This window comes from Macaca thibetana, chromosome 20 (assembly GCF_024542745.1).
Source record: "Macaca thibetana thibetana isolate TM-01 chromosome 20, ASM2454274v1, whole genome shotgun sequence".
NCBI lineage: Eukaryota > Metazoa > Chordata > Mammalia > Primates > Cercopithecidae > Macaca > Macaca thibetana.
This window is the reverse complement of record NC_065597.1, coordinates 53338977-53355026: the sequence shown is the minus strand read 5'-3', so window position 1 is coordinate 53355026 and position 16050 is coordinate 53338977. Positions and strand designations below refer to the sequence as shown.

Here is a 16050-nt window from a genome sequence, read left to right as displayed (position 1 = left end):
TACCAGAAGCGGGGGGACAGCAGGAGTCAGGGGGTAGGGAAGAAATGGAGAGTTGCTGATCAAAGAGTACAATATTTCAGATGGGAGGAATTGCCTTTGAGATCTATTGCACAGCAGGGTGACATTAGTCAATAATAATGTATGTTTCAAAGTAATTAAGAGAGTAAATTTCAAATGTCTCATGCTAAGAAAATGATAGGCAAGTTAGGGGATGGATATGTTAATTTTCTTGATTTAATCATGCTACATTGTGTGTGTATATCCAGAACAATCAGAACAATCACATTGTACCCCATAAATGCATACAATTATGATTTGTCAATCAAAAATAAAATTAGCAGCCTCAGCCCTGGAACTGCATGTCTGCTGGCCTCAGAACTGATTACCCGTGTCCCAGCCGCTCAGCATATGTGACCCTTGAGCCAAGTGTCCACCTCTGCCCCAGTCAGCTGTGTTCAGGGAATGTGGATGTCTCAAAGTACAAGCATGGCTGTTGGGAAGTGTCCATCTCAGAGATGGCATTGGGCTCAGGCAGACATGGATAGGTACCCTGGAAGATGCACCTTGAGAGTCGTGGAGGGAGTCATGAGGACCACAGGTGTGGGAGTGTGGTTTTTAAGCTCTTTCAGGTAGCAGGAAGGAGGAGGGAAGAATCCATTGAGGATGGCTTGGTTTGTCTGGCCTGAGGGATTGGGGCAGTGGGTGGGTAGAGTTGGTGCCTACAAGTATGATCCCTCATGAAAGCAGAGGCAGGGGAATGAGGTCAGAGGAGCTCTCCAGCAGTCTCTAAATAAGCCTTAAGAAGTCAACGTTTCCCTGCAACTTGCTGATTGGTTTTCCTGTCTCTCATCTGGCTCTAATCTGTGCTGCACAGCCCCTTCTAAATCATTTTCCTGAAATAGCAGGTGTATGGTGCAGGGGTTTGCAGTGACCAACAGTGATGATTGCGCCCTGCAGCTGTCACAACAACCCATTGACCACTGTGTGCAACGCTGTGCTTGCCCTGGGCAAAACATTTTGTCTCTTAGTCCTTTGCTTTCCTCGTCTGTAAAATAGGGGTAGTAAGCAGTATGCACTTTATAGGGCTGTTACAAGGATCAAATGCGTTAATGCCTGATAAATCCCTTAAATAGTTCCTGGCATGAGTAAATGTTCAATAAATGTTAACTCTCATTTATTAAGTATTTATTGAGCGTCTTCTATATGCCAAGAACAGTTTATGCCCTGGGGGTATAATGGTGAACAAAATTTCCTCACCTTGCATACAGTGAAGTGTGGAAGAGATGCAATTAAGCGTGGATTTACAAGTCAGTGATTTAAGTGCTGTGATGGCGAGGATTTAGAGTTTAAGTTCCATGAGAGCAGAATCTCTTATGTTCACAGCTGTATCCTCAATGCCTAGGAAGAACTCGGCCCTCAGTATACATTTGCTAGGTGAATGAATGAATGAGTCAAGTTCTATCTTAGCTGCACGTGAAGATGAGGTGTCAATGGAGTGAAGTTGGGAGTGAGGAGAGAAGGGAGAGGAACTTGGTGTGAACCCCATCTCTGCAAGGGTCCAGCTGGGTCACGTTGGTGAAGTTACTCTGTAGTTAGGGTCTGTTTCATTGTTGCTAAAGTGGGAACAAGTGCTACCTTCTGTGTGGCATGTCATGAGGAGTGGAGAGCATGCGTGTGACACACCCAGCATACACATGCAGCTCTCAAGCAATGTGTGGAGACTGGGTGTGGTGATTCACACCTGTAATTCTAGTACTTTGCAAGGCTGATGCGGGCAGATCACTAGAGCCCAGGAGTTTGAGACCAGCCTGGGCAACATAGCAAAAACCGTGTCTCCACAAAAAATAAAAATTAGCTAGGCATGGTGGCAGGTGCCTTCAATCCCAGCTACTCAGGAGGCTGAGGTGGAAGGGTGGCTTGAACCTGGGAGGCGGAGGCTGCAGTGAGCTATGATCGCACCACTGCACTCCAGCCTGGGTGACAGAGCAAGCCCCTGTCTCAACAAAACAAAACAAAGCATGCAAACAAAAAAAGAAATGTACTTTCTTTTCCCTTCCCATTCTTTGTGCCTCTTGGTATCTCCTCTTTTTTAAGAGACTATTGAGATGGAGAACTGAATCATGTTTGGTCAGAAATGCTTGAATCCTTGTCCTGGAGACCGCTCAAGAAAATATTTATATGAAAAGTGCAAAACCAACACAGGCAATTTGTTATTAGTTGTAGTTTTGCCCCAGATCTTAAAGTAGAGCTCACAAGGCCTTCAGGGACTCCTTTTTTCTGTACTAGGTAAGATTAAGGAAATTCAAACCTGAACTCAAACCTAAGTCTTGGCCTCTGTAAGATCAATATATCAGAGAACCCAGAAGGGACCACAAGAGCCAAGAGTAGAGACAGAATGTGTCCTAGGTCTTGGAGTGGAGCTGGCTCAGGCCACTTGTACCAAGGGTCTCAGGGCAAGACTATGAGACTTGAATCCAGCAGCATCCTGGGAGAGGTGAAGGATGTAAGGGAGAAGAGAAAGATGGAAAGGGTGCCTTTTAACCTCCATGTGAGCTTCCCCATTGGGGTCTGGCCAATCCATGTGTTGGAATCCATCCAATTATATCAACTCTGCCTCCTTAGAGGTTAAGTAGGGATGTGAGAGAACCTTGAGCTTCCCCTACAGGCCAATACCAGTCATGAACAGGGGTTCCTTTATTATTATTATTAAAGTTCTGGGGTATATGTGCAGAATGTGCAGGTTTGTTACATATATATACACGTGCCATGGTGGTTTGCTGCACCCATCAACCTGTCATCTACATTAGGTATTTCTCCTAATGCCTCCCCTAGTCCCCCACCCCCTGACAGGTCCCAGTGTATGATGGTCCCCTCCCTGTGTCGATGTGTTCTCATTGTTCAACTCCCACTTGTGAGTGAGAACATGCGGGGTTCAGTTTTCGAACAGGTGTTCCTTTTTAGGTGGGTTTGAAGCGCTGAATTCCCAACTTTAAGGTGAATGTCCAAGAGGCAGAATGGGAACTGTTTTGTGGCACAGAGCAGGGGGACTCTTAGAGGAACCGTATGTATTCAGTTAGTCTCATTGTCCAGAGATAGAGACATGGCTGGTTAACCTGCCAAAAAGGAGCCCTTCGTTTTTGTCTTGGGATTTCCAAGCCCTGTTGTTGTTACTAGGACAGCACGTCAATCTTTGAGCAGGACGGGTGATTACTGGGGTCCTTCTGCAACTGAGAGCACTACGGCGTCCCACTGGTCAAAGCAGAGCAGACCTCGCCTCTCAAACTTGGCTGTCCAGAGCTCTGCAAGGACCAGTACTTCATCTGCTGACTGCAGAGGGTGGGAGTGTCATGAAACTTCGTAGCTGATTAAGAAGATAGGAAGCAACCAAAGCCTGCAGTGGCTGAGGATTCTTCAGCCAGGTTTATTGAGATATACGTTTCCTGTGGTAAAAGTCACTTTTAAAATTTTTTTTGAGACACCACCCATGCTGGAGTGCAGTGGCCTGATCATAGCTCACTGCAGCCTTGAACTCCTGGGCTCAAGTGATCCTCCCACTTTGGCCTCTTTAGTAGCTAAAACTACAGGCATGCACCACTATGCCTGGCTTTTATACATACATATGGTAGAGACAGGGTCTCACTGTTGCCCAGGCTGGTCTCAAAGTCCTGGGTTCAAGCTCAAGAAGTCCTCCAACCTTGGCCTCCTAAAGTGTTGGAATTGCAGGCATGAGCTACTGTGTCTAGCAAAAATCACTTTTTTCTTTTTTCTTTTTTTTTTGAGACGGAGTTTCGCTCTGTCACCCAGGCTGGAGTGCAGTGGCGTGATTTTGGGTTTAAGCAATTCTTCTATCTCAGCCTCCCAAGTAGCTGGGACTACAGGCGGGCCACCATGCCCAGCTAATTTTTTTATTTTTAGTAGAGACAGGATTTCACCATGTTGATCAGGCTGCTCTCAAACTCCTGACCTCAGGTGATCCACCCACCTCGGCCTCCCAAAGTGCTGGGATTACAGGTGTGAGCCACTGCGCCAGGCTGCAAATTCACTTTTAAAAATATAAAGTAAAATTCATCACAGTTAATATAGAGACCACTCCAATATCCAAAACAAAAAAGTTCCTGCATCTGCCTCTTTGTCGTTAATTCCCTTTCCACCTCCAGCCCCTTTTAACCACTGGTGTTTTCTGTCCCCATAGTTTTGTGTTTTTCAGGACATTTAGAAATGGAACCACACAGTGTGTAGCCTTTTGTGTTGGACATCTGTGTTTTACCAGAATGCTTTTGAGGTTCGTGAATGCTGCTGCGTGTACCAGTAGTTCATTCCTTTTTACTGCTGAAAAGTATTCCACCGTGTGGATGCCTCACACTGTATCCATTCACACGTTGAACAACATTTGGATCGTTTCCAGTTCTGGGCTATTATAAATAAGGTGGTTATAAACCTTCATGTATGGATATGGTTTTTTCTTTTTTCTTTTTCCCCCTGCTCTGTTGCCCAGGCTGGAGTGCAGTGGCACGATCTTGGCTCACTGCAACCTCCGCCTCCTAGGTTCAAGTGATTCTCATGCCCCAGCCTCCCAAGTAGCTGCGACTACAGGCATGTGCCACCACACTTGGCTAATTTTTGTATTTTTAATAAAGACGGGATTCCTCTGTGTTGGCCAGGCTGGTCTCGAACTCCTGATCTCAAGTGATCTGCCCTCCTCGGCCTCCCAAAGTGCTGGGATACAGGCGTGAGCCACTGTGCCCGGCCTGGATGTTTTCATTTCACCGAAAAATAGGATTCCTGGGTCCTAGGAGAGTTCCAGTTTATGTTCTTTCCTCACTAACACTTGATATCATTGGTTTTAGTTTTCCAAAAGTTTAGCAACTCTGGTAGTTATGTGATATGGTTAGCCTTTGTGTCCCCACCCAAATCTCATCTTGAATTGTAATCCTCGTAATCCACATGTGTCAAGGGAGAGGTCAGGTGGAGGCAATTGAATCCTGGGGGCCGTTTCCCCCATGTTGTTCTCGTGATAGTGAGTGAGTTCTTACGCGATCTGATGGTTTTATAAGGGGCTTGTCCCCCTTCGCTCGGCACTTCAAGAAAATTGGCTGTTAGTCAATTAAATCTCTTTCCTATATGAATTACCCAATCTCGGGCAGTTCTTTATAGCAGTATGAAAGCAGAATAATACAGTATGGAATTATTTCAAATTTTGAAAAGAAACAGTTTCCTTAGGAGAAACACTCATCACATTCACAGCACACAAAAGAATGTCTATGTAGTGTATCTGTTTATTTGCTTACATTTTCATTTTCTGTCACTGTTATTAGAATCAAATTTTAAAGGAAGCATCTGTGGCAGCATCAATAAATACATATGAATGTATGAATGAAGGAAGGAAGAAACGGGTAGCATATACCTGGCTAGGGTGTCAGATCAGCCCAGGGTTGGATCCTGAGGCCCAAGTTATTAACTTCTGCCATGTACTTTTTTTTTTTTTTTAAAAGAGAAGGAGGGTCTTGCTCTCTTGCCCAGGCTGGAGTGCAGTGATGCAACCATGCTCACACGTAGCCTTAAATTCCTGGGCTCAAGTGATCTTCCCACTTCAATCTCCTGAGTAGCTGTGACTACAGTCATGTGCCACCACACCTGGCTAATTTTTTATTTTTGTAGAAATGGGGGTCTTACTATATTGCCCAGGCTGGTCTTGAACTCCTGGCCTCGAGCGAGCCTCCCATCTTGGCCTCTCAAAGTGTTGGGGCTACAGGTGTGAGACACTGTACCTGGCCTGCAATACACAACAGAGAAAGCAACTTTTACAGAAAGAGTTCTCTTGAACTAAAACCGATTCTGTGAAGAAAGAATCTCTTGAAGAAGAAAGAGAAATGCAGAGCCAAAGGCTTACGAAGGCCTAAGGCCTGTTTGGGAGTGGGGGTGCGCCCTGAGTGATGAGAATGTACATAGTACGTGCACATGTGGGTGGGTGGGAGGAGGGGCTTAGCTGGAGATCACCTTGGACAAGTAGTAATAACAATCATGCAAAAGCTTATGCTGCTTGCTATGTTCCAGGTGGTTCTAAGATCTCTAGACAGATTCATTCATTTATGCTTCCCAACAGTCTTATAAGCAGAGCACTAGCACCATCAGCATTTTACAGATAGGGAAACTGAAGCACAAAAAGATCAAATTAGCCGGGCATGGTGGTGTGCACCTGTAGTCCCAGCAATCTGGGAGGCTGAGGCAGGAGGATCATTTGAGACCAGGAATTTGAACCAGCCTGGGCAACATAACAAGAAGCCCTCTCTACAAAAAAAATTTTAAAAATTAGCTGGGCAGGCCTGGCACAGTAGCTTGTTCCTGTAATCCCAGCACTTTGGGCGGCCAAGGGAGGTGGATCACCTGAGGTCAGGAGTTCAAGATCAACCTGGCCACCATGGTGAAACCCCGTCTCTATTAAAAATACACACAATTAGCCGGGCATGGGGGTGCACACCTGTAGTCCCAGTTACTCGGGAGTTTGAGACAGGAGAATCACTTAAACCCAGGAGACAGAGGTTGCAGTGAGCCGAGATTGTGCCACTGCACTCCAGCCCGTGTGAAAAGAGCAAAACTCCATCTCCAAAAAAAACAATTGGCATAGTTGCATGCACCTGTAGTGCTACTCAGGAAGCTGAGGCAGGAGAATCACTTGAGCCGAGGAAGTCGAGGCTCCAGTGAGCTATAATCGTGCCACTCCACTCCAGCCTGGGTGACAGAGCAAAACCCTGTCTCTTAAAAAACAAAAGAAAATAAACAACCGTTAAATAACTTGCTCAAAGTCACAAGGCTTAGAGCCCAGGAAGTTTATCCAAGTCTGCCTTTTACCACTGCCCTGCACTGCCAGGCATATTTATTGATTAGGAAATTATGTAAGCTTCTGTGAGATATAGCCCCCAAAATATAGTGACTTCAACAAGGCAGAAATTAGGTTTTTCTCTCAGGGGTCAACCCAAAGGGACAAAATTCAAGGCTGGTAGGGTGCTTTTGTCCTTCCCCCTTGTGGCTCTAAGTTTGGGTCCAGGGTGGTCACTTCCAGTTCCCACCATCTTTGAACCAGTGGGAAGAGGGAAAGGAGCAAGGAAGTATGCGTTTCCATTTGAAGGGAATGGCCCTGGAGCACACACATCCCATTGGCTGCAACTCAGCACCATGGCCACACCAAGCTGCAAGAGATGCTGGGAAATGTGGCCTCTATCTGGATAGCCATGCTCTCTGCTAAAACTCGAGGGTTCGACTATTAAAGGGAAGAATGGATATTGGTGGGAAACTAGCAGTCTCTGCCACAACTTACGCACTGTCCATCGGGCTTTGAACTTTATTCTGTCAGTGATGAGGAGCTGACAGTGGTCTCTAAGCAGGGAGGTTTCACATCCAGACTTGGGTTTTTGATCACTGCAGAAGCATGCTTGGAGAATAAAAGTGGCAAGAAAGAAAAGTCGGGAGCCCTGTTTAGATGATGTGTCTGTCGCTTTGTTTTCCCATCTCTGGAGTCCCTGCTACAGGCAGGAGCCTGTAGGTTGGGTTCCCAGGCAGGCCCAGATGGAGGTTTGCAGGCGGGGTGAGTGTGCATGGGGCTGCAAAGGGAGCAGTCAGCTGTCTTTATCCTTCGTTCCTTCTACAACTATTTATCCAGCACCATGTCTGGGCACAGGGCTCCAGCAATGGTCCCAACAGGTACAATGACCTCTGGGGACCAAGTTCAGTCCCTGTTGAGTTCTCCAGTGCCTCTCGATGTAGGGTGAACCCTTGGCATGGTCCACTGACGCTGGCTCCTTCTGTTGTTTCTCTTGGCTCCAGGATCCCCGGAGCAAACACAAGTTTAAGATCCACACGTACTCCAGTCCCACGTTTTGTGACCACTGTGGGTCACTGCTGTATGGACTCATCCACCAGGGGATGAAATGTGACAGTAAGTACTTTTTCTCTCTGGGGGCATCTGCTGATGGCAGAAGCAATGGGAAGGGGCTGCTTCCTCTTGGTTTGGGGTCCAGGTGTGCCACACATTCCCTCCATCCTGGTTGGGGCTGGTGTACCAGTTGTCTGTTGCTGCATAACGATCCTCCCACCCCAAAACACTGTGGCTGAAGACAATTAACATTTTTTTAGCTCATGACTCTGCAAGGCAGTCCTTTGAATCTGGGCTGGCCTCAGACGATGTCATGCATGTCTATGAAGCATGAACTCATGCTTCATGGTGGATTAGCAGGGGGAGGTGGGCTGGGAGCTATCTGGGCCTCGGTGGCCTCACTCACATGTCCGGCAGGATGGCCGGCTGTCATCTGGGTGATGGAGATGACCAGGCCACGTGTCTTTCCTCCTCAGTAGGCTAGGCTGGATTTGCATGCATGGAGGTCACAGGGTCCTGAGTTCCTCAGGAGGGCAAGCCCCATTGGCAGACACACTTCAAGTCCCTACTTGTGTCTGTTTGCTCCTGATCCACTGGTCAAAGCAAGTGGCATGTGAGATGCACAGTCACAGTGTGGGAAGGGACAGTCCATGGCTGTTGACACCTGGAGGCATGAGCAAATCACGGGCATTTCTGCAGCCATGCGTCACCACTGTTTCCAGCATTGAGATGTGGGGCTGATGCATTCTTTGCATGGAGAAGACCTGTGGCCCTGCAGCACCCACAAGTTTGTGCTGGAGGAGGAAAGAGAGCGTCATTCTCTGGCCAGGATGTGGTAGGAAAGGCAGATGGGGTGGGACTCCGCTTTATGAGGCCAAGGCCCAGATGGCCTATGGGGCAGGGGAGCAGACAGGCTTTGAGAGCTATGGCCACAAAGCTACAGGGAGGCTGGAGGTGCTAGTGGTTCCCACAGGCCTGTTGGTCTGCAGCAGGCTGGGCAGTCATGAGGCTGGTGCTCCCCCTGTCACAAGGGTCCTGAGGCTCAGAGGACAGAGGGAGAAAATCACAGGGCAGAGAGTGACAGAGAGGAGTGCGAGGGTGAATAAGGGTGGTAGAGGGCAAGAGAGACAATAAGAAACACACACGCATAGACAGAGACAGATGCAGGGGAAAGATGGACACATGCAACCCTAACACAGGGAGGAATGTGGGGTGTGGAAGCTGCAGAGAAACTCAGCTAGAGAGAGATTCAGGCAAAAGGAGGGACAGGCAGACACACAGACCAACAGATAAGCCAGGTGCGATGGTTCACTCCTGTAATCCTAACACTTTGGGAGGCTGAGGCGGGTGGATCACCTGAGGTCAGGAGTTCGAGACCAGCTTGGCCAACATGGCAAAACCCCATCTCTACTAAAAATACAAAAATTAGCTGGGAGAGATGGTGGGCGCCTGTAATCCCAGCTACTCGGGAGGCTGAGGCAGGAGAATCGCTTGAACCTGGGAAGCGGAGGTTGCAGAGAGCCGAGATCACGCCACTGTACTCCAGCCTGGGTGACAGAGCGAGACTCTCAAAGAAGAAGAAAAAAAGCTAAAACGATTGGTATGGACACAGACAGAGATGCCATCACACAAGGCTCATGCAGAGGTGTAGAGATGGAGAGACCAGAGAGAGACAGAAGCACACACGGAGAGCCACAGAGGAGAGAGAGAGAGGCAGAGAGACACAGCCAGAGAAGGGGAGAGACAAAGAGGCCAGAGGCAAGTGCAGAGAGTGGAACAGACCGATTCACAAATGTGGCCAAGGCAGTGAGACACGTGCAGAAGTGGGACAGCAGAGACAAGAGACATGCAGCAATGTGGGAACAGTGAGACAGACACAGAAACATGGTGAGAGCCGCAATGAGACAGTGAGGGACAGCGAGGCTGGAGCCTTCTGCCTGCAGGACGCCAGCTCCTCTTACCACACATGGGGCCCTAATGTAGGGGCAATGCCCCTGCCTCAAAGACAGTGGTGGGTGGGAGCTCAGCCTGGTGCTCGGGTCCCAGAGGGCTCTCCCTTCCCTCCCCACAACTCATTTCCAGTTTTTGTAATAGGCCTGCCTCTTCCTGGGAATTGGGTGGTCTGAGAAGGGTCCCTTGCCCCCAGATACCTTGAAATTGGGGCCCATGGGGTGACTTGACCTCTCCTGCCTTCTCCAGTTGGAACTAGTGTCCCCCTGGAGAATCCTGGGTTCCTGGCACACCTTCCTGGAGCGGGGCATTGTTGCTCAGGACCTAGGGGAAGTCACCCACCACGTTGAAATAGACAGATACTCTACAGAGGAATGCGCAGAGGGAGTGGATATCCTATAACATGAGAGACGGCTACAGGCCAAATTCAGCTTACAGGCATATTTCATCCACCCTGCTCTCGCTCTAAATCTTTTTCCTTGTAATTAGTTGTGGTGGACACTATGGTCAGCCCAGACCCCTTCTTCAGCGTCCCACCCCATCCCCTAGCTGTGGGTTCATAGTGGTGCCCCATCCTGCATAATTGCCCAAGGTAATGCCCCTTCCAGGGCGACTGGATGATTGCAGTGCCCAGCCCTCTGGTCTCAGTTTGGAACAGCTTTGAAGGATCATCTCAGCTCTGGGCTCCCCTTCACATCAGCTTTGGTTGCATCCACATGGCAAGCTAACTTTTCTTCCCAAGAGCACTCCCTAAAAACCTTGTGCCCTAAACTCCCCATCTCAGACTCTTTCCAGGGAACCCAACCTATTAGCTGTCAATATTTTAAAATCAGAGCTGTCGCATACACATCGAGATTCCTGCATATGCTGAGAAATGGGAAATGTTGCTGCCCTGTTCCCTACTTGGCCAAGTTGCCACCATCCCCTTAGCTTTCCTCACTCATGTGGCCAGCCAGCCTGTGAGCATTGAAGTTGGTGACTCAGGCTTCAGAGCCTTCAGGGGTGTGGGGTGTGTTTGCTTCAGGCTGCACCCTTGGCCTTGGGTGGGGAACAGACAAGTACCTCCTTTACCCATCAGGGTTCAGGGGGAAGAGTTGGAGAAGCCCTTCTGATGAGATCTTGGCAGGCAAGTTGGTCTCAACCAGGCTGGTGATTTCTCAGCTGCCTCAAAGGAGGGGAACAGGAAGGACTCAGTGGTCCTGGGTGGGGCAGATGTCTGCAGCCCCCAGCCTGGGCCAGCCGAAGCAGCATCCCCTCTCTCTGCCCTCACAGCCTGCATGATGAACGTGCACAAGCGCTGCGTGATGAACGTCCCCAGCCTCTGTGGCACGGACCACACGGAGCGCCGCGGCCGCATCTACATCCAGGCCCACATTGACAGGGATGTTCTCATCGTCCTCGGTAGGTGACCCTGGGGCTCCACTGGTTCCTGACCTTGCTTGACCTGTGTGATTGAGGAGGGGAGGAAGGTGGAGGGGTGGGACAGTCCAGGGACTGGGGAGGGGATGTGGCACTGCTTCTGTCCCCCGCCCTGCCCACGGCAGCCCCTCACGGCAGCAGGGGGGTCTTTAGAAACTGTACACTCTTAAAGCTACGTCCTTCAGCACCCCAGGCTAGGTTGGGTTCAGAGAGGAGACGTCTGAGTTCCTTGGACTTCTAACTTCCAGGATCCTCCACTTCCCTGCTCTCCTCATTTCCCACTGTTTTTTACAGTTATCTTTTGGAGTGGGTAGTTGCGTTTCCTTCACTCAGGTAGCAGAGAACGGAAGCTTGCTTCTTCCCCAAGCTTTTCCAGCAGGAAATATGGAGTCTTGATGATAAACAGCAAATTTGGAGAATATAATATCTTGGGAAGGAGGGGGTTGGAGGGTGCAATTCAGGGACTTTCCACACATTTGAAAGATGTATTTCTTGAACCTGACGGTGGCTCTGCTGTAATTTTATTATTCACTATACTTTCTGCATGTCTAAAATATTTCATGATAATTAGAAAGCAGGATGGTACAATCTGCTGGGAGATGCAGTGAGAGGAGGGGCTGGTGGCGGGGGGTGGGGGGCGGGGGCGGGGCTGTCACTCATTTATCCCAGCATTCAAGATATACTTGGCTCTGATGTGAGAAGTTCAAGCAAAATTGGAACTCAGCTGCACTGGCTTGAGGAATACTCAGCCATAAGCCCCGGTGTAACCGGCACTGAGCCGGCTGGGAGTGGAGCTAAAACTTTGCAGAAATTTCTTCTCGAAGGCTGGTGACAAACTGCTATTGACTTTATATATCTAATGAATATAAACAAGGGTTTATGAATTAGTAACTCAGGAAATTGATCGTGGAAGAGATTAATTTTGCAAAAATGCGTCTGTTTCTGAGGCCTCAGACTGGTTCAGTAGCTCTGATGTGCTGGGCCCTGGGTTGGGGAGGGGCTTTACGTAAACTGTGAAAGCTGAAAAATACTTATCCCTGTACAATATCATTCTTTTAAACTTGAGATTTTGTGAAGCCCAGTGAGATTTTAGAAAATGTGCAATCCATTGCATCATTACGTTTTTCTCCAAGTGGTTGCCTGCCTCCCAGTGGGATGCTTGGGGGCCCCCAGGGGAAATCCTGCAGTTGCAGGTTCAAGAGAAGCCAGTTTTCCCCACCGATTGTCTAAGGGCCCCCATGCTGGTGAGACAAAAATAAGACTCTGCTTCCCTCTGGTGTCATTCTCTGGGAACTACACTCATTCCAAAGCATGACTGAAGGCCGCAACATTTATGGATCACATGGAATGTGCGGTGCTCTAAACCTTACATGTTATTTTTTTCCATCTTCACAACATTGCAAAATCTCTATTATTTTTGTTTGAGATGGAGACTCCATCTGTCGCCCAGGCCGGAGTGCAGTGGTGCCTACCACAGCCGCCTCCTGCCAAATACTCTGCTCACTGGAACCTCCACCTCCTGGGTTCAAGCGATTCTCCTGCCTCAGCCTCCTGAGTAGATGGGATTACAGGCGCACACCACCACTCCTGGCTAATATTTGTATTTTTAGTAGAGACGGGGTTTCACCATGTTGGCCAGGCTAGTCTAGAACTCCTGACCTCAAGTGATCAGCCTACCTCGGCCTCCCAAAGTGCTGGGATTATAGCTGTGAGTCACTGCACCCGATCTTCTATTGCTCTTGTTTTATGAACAAAGAAGCCATGGCTCAGAGAAGTTATACTCCAAGAGCTCACACCATTCGCGGTAATAATAAAACAATAGCTGACATGTGTTGAGTTTTAAAAATGTGTTAATCATTGTGAAAAGCACTTAGAGGCAGTATCTGATTGATGTTTTTTCAACAACTCAAATGAGGTAAGTTATTATCATTCTATCCATCAGAAAACACACTTCCTCACCTAGGTCTGTTTCACTCAAAAGTACTATAGACTAGGTTCCTTTTTAGTTTAGTTTCGCTTCTCTATGCCCTCCACCGTATTTATTCTCTATGCCCTCCACCATATTTATTCTCTCTGCCCTCCACCATATTTATTCTCTATGCCCTCTACCATATTTATTCCTTTTGTGGTTTGGGTAGGGCACCTCTTATGGGCATTCCTTAGGGAGTCTTTGTTCTGATGTGGTATAGTACAATAGTTCTTCAAGTTCAAGGTCAAAGTCTTCCCCCAGATATGCTGTGACCTTCGAGAGCCTGGATCACAAGCCCCTGATTCTCAGGACACACTGGTAGGAGGTGTATCCATTTGCTATGGCTGCCATAACAAAATACCACAGACTGGATGGCTTAACACAAGACTTAAAAAGAAAAGAAAAGAAAAGAAAAGAAAAAAGAAAAAGAAAAAAAGCAATAGGCGAGGCACAGTGGCTCACTGTAATCCCAGCATTTTGGAAGACCAAGGTGGGTGGATCACTTGAACTCAGGAGTCAGCCTGGGCAACATGTGGAAACCACATCTCTACTAAAAATACAAAAAATTAGCCAGGTGCGGTGGTGCATGCCTGTAATCCCAGCTACTCGTGAGGCTGAGGCAGGAGCTCCTGATCACTTGAGCCCAGGAGGCGGAGGTTGCAGTGAGCTAAGATTGCACCACTGCACTCCAGCCTGGGTGACAGAGTGAGACTCCATCTCATAAAACAAAAACAGAAACAAGAAAAACAAACAAACAAACAAGCCAGGTGTGGTGCCTCACACCTGTAATCCCAGCACTTTGGGAGGCCAAGACAGAAGGATTGCTTGAGGCTAGGAGTTCAAGACCAGCCTGGCAAACATGGAGAGACTCTGGCATATTGTAGGATTTCATTTCTTTGGGATGTTCAGGACAGGCGAATCTATAAAGAAGTTTAATAGCACTGTGTGCTTTTCCAAGTGCTTTGATATTGGACCATCCAAGGAAGGCTGTGTTGGTACCATCTTTGGAAGGAAAAATGAAGTCTCAGCAAGGCTGAATACCCTGACCAGTGTCACATGCAGAGCAGGGATGAGCACCTGGGCCTCTGGCCCCGTGTCACAATGCCCTGCAATTGCCCATACACCATGCTGGGCACAGTCTGTACTCAGCACGGGCTTGTTGATTGATTGACGGTAGAAGACAGCCCTGATGCTGTGGCCAAGTTCTCTAAAAATAGAGCCAAGATGGGGATTTTGCTCCAGTGATTTATTGGGCTGCTCATGGGAAAAGAGAAGTGAAGGAACCATGTTTCCTTCCTCGGACAGGGAAAAAGCTCAGGGAGGGTGTGGTCTCCGCCGAAGTCTTCTTCAGCCTGGTATCTGGCGGAATTTTCCACTAAACACTGTAGCACAGAGTCAGTCCCACCTTGAGGTGAGGGGGCTGGTCTGTCGTGTTCCAGGTCAGTCAGTGCGATGGGATGACTGTGTCTCCCCCAAATTTGTGTCTTAAAATCCCACTCCCAGTGTGATAGTATTTGGAGCTATGGGACCTTTGGGTGATAATTAGGGTTAGATGAGGTCGTGAGGGTGGGGCCCTCATAATGGGATTTGTGGATTTCTAAGAGGACGAAGAAAGAGAGATCATTCTGTCTCCACCAAAGGCAGGACACAGCAAGAAGGTGACCATCTGCAAGCCAGGAAGTGAGTCCTTACCAGGAATTGAAGCTGCTGGTACCTCAGTCTTGGACTTCCCAGCCTCCAGAACTGTAAAGAAATAAATGTCTGTTATTTAAGCCACCCAATCTGTGGTATTCTATTATGACAGCCTGAGCTGACTAATATAGTCAGTCACTGCTGTAGGCTACTGGGGATGGAGGTGGGAAGGTAGAGTAACCTCCCAGGTGAGGAGGCTTCTGTGCAGTTGAGGGGAGTTATCTGGACATGGGGGTAACTGTGAGCCATTAACAGCCATCACACACAACACTCAGGGGACGGGTGCGTTGGCCAGCATGGAGGGGAGCTGGGCAGGGTCCAACAGCATCCAGGACACTCAAGTTTCCCTTGGTCCCCTGACTGTCTTCGTGGTTTCATTGCTGGGACTCCAGCCCCCTCCTCCTTGATCTTGGCCAGACAGATCAGAGAGTAGAGAGCACTAAAGGTTGTGTGGGGTCCTTCCCAGCAGTGCCAGGCCAGAAGTGGCCTTGTGGTGTTTATGGAATGGCCCCACCTCATTCAGACCCAAGAAGCATGGTCAGTATTAGGATTTTCTGCTGACCACCAGCCCAGGGACACTGCTGCTTGCCCTGAGTGTCACATGCTCTTTGGAAATCTCAGCATCTCTAGAGGTGAAAGGTTTTCTAACTTGCCTGGCTACTGAAATTGAGCTCATACATCTGTTCTTAGTGTTTTGGCAGGTCAAGATGAGAATAAATCTGATCAGTTCTCCTCCTTTTAAAAAACCCATCAATGGTTTCCCATTGTCTTTATAACAGACTAAATCTAATATGGCGGTCTCATTCTTTATTCACTGTCTCCTCCCCCTTTTAATCCCTGGTCCTCTGCAGACCGCCACACACTATAGGACATCTGTGTGTTCTGTTCTCTGTTTAGAATGTTTGCCATTGCCATGTTCTCTTTTACTAGCAATTAACTCTTCCTCTCGATCTCAGCTCATTTTCACCATCTAATGAGCTTTCTCCGACTTCCCCCTTTTGTAGACATTCATAGTAACTTGAGCTTGGCCTTGTGAAAGGGGTGATTTTATGTTGGGTTTGATTAGTTTCTGCATCTCGCACAAGGCATTAGTTCCATGAGGGCAAGACTGTGTCTTGCCACTGTACTCTCAGCACCTAGCAAGATAGGC

At 48.3% G+C, this 16050-nt stretch overlaps 2 protein-coding genes across 8 annotated transcripts in view; one reads left to right on the top strand and one right to left on the bottom strand.

The window, feature by feature from the left end:
* NDUFAB1 (NADH:ubiquinone oxidoreductase subunit AB1) overlaps positions 1 to 16050 on the bottom strand; it is a 1133838-nt gene that overhangs the window by 440461 nt on the left and 677327 nt on the right. The window contains exon 1 of one of the 6 annotated variants that reach the window (XM_050773851.1): positions 10010 to 10013. The exons of the other annotated variants lie outside the window; for them this stretch is intronic. The gene's annotated coding sequence lies outside the window, so the exon portion shown is untranslated. Of the gene's footprint in view, positions 1 to 10009; positions 10014 to 16050 lie in introns of those variants that run through there. 6 annotated transcript variants of the gene reach the window in all.
* The window catches only part of PRKCB (protein kinase C beta), a 382510-nt gene that overhangs the window by 187443 nt on the left and 179017 nt on the right, over positions 1 to 16050 (top strand). For both annotated transcript variants that reach the window (XM_050773830.1, XM_050773829.1), the window contains exons 4-5: positions 7822 to 7933; positions 11093 to 11221. In XM_050773830.1, the coding sequence (XP_050629787.1) occupies positions 7822 to 7933; positions 11093 to 11221 (241 nt within the window). The remainder of the gene's footprint in view (positions 1 to 7821; positions 7934 to 11092; positions 11222 to 16050) is intronic.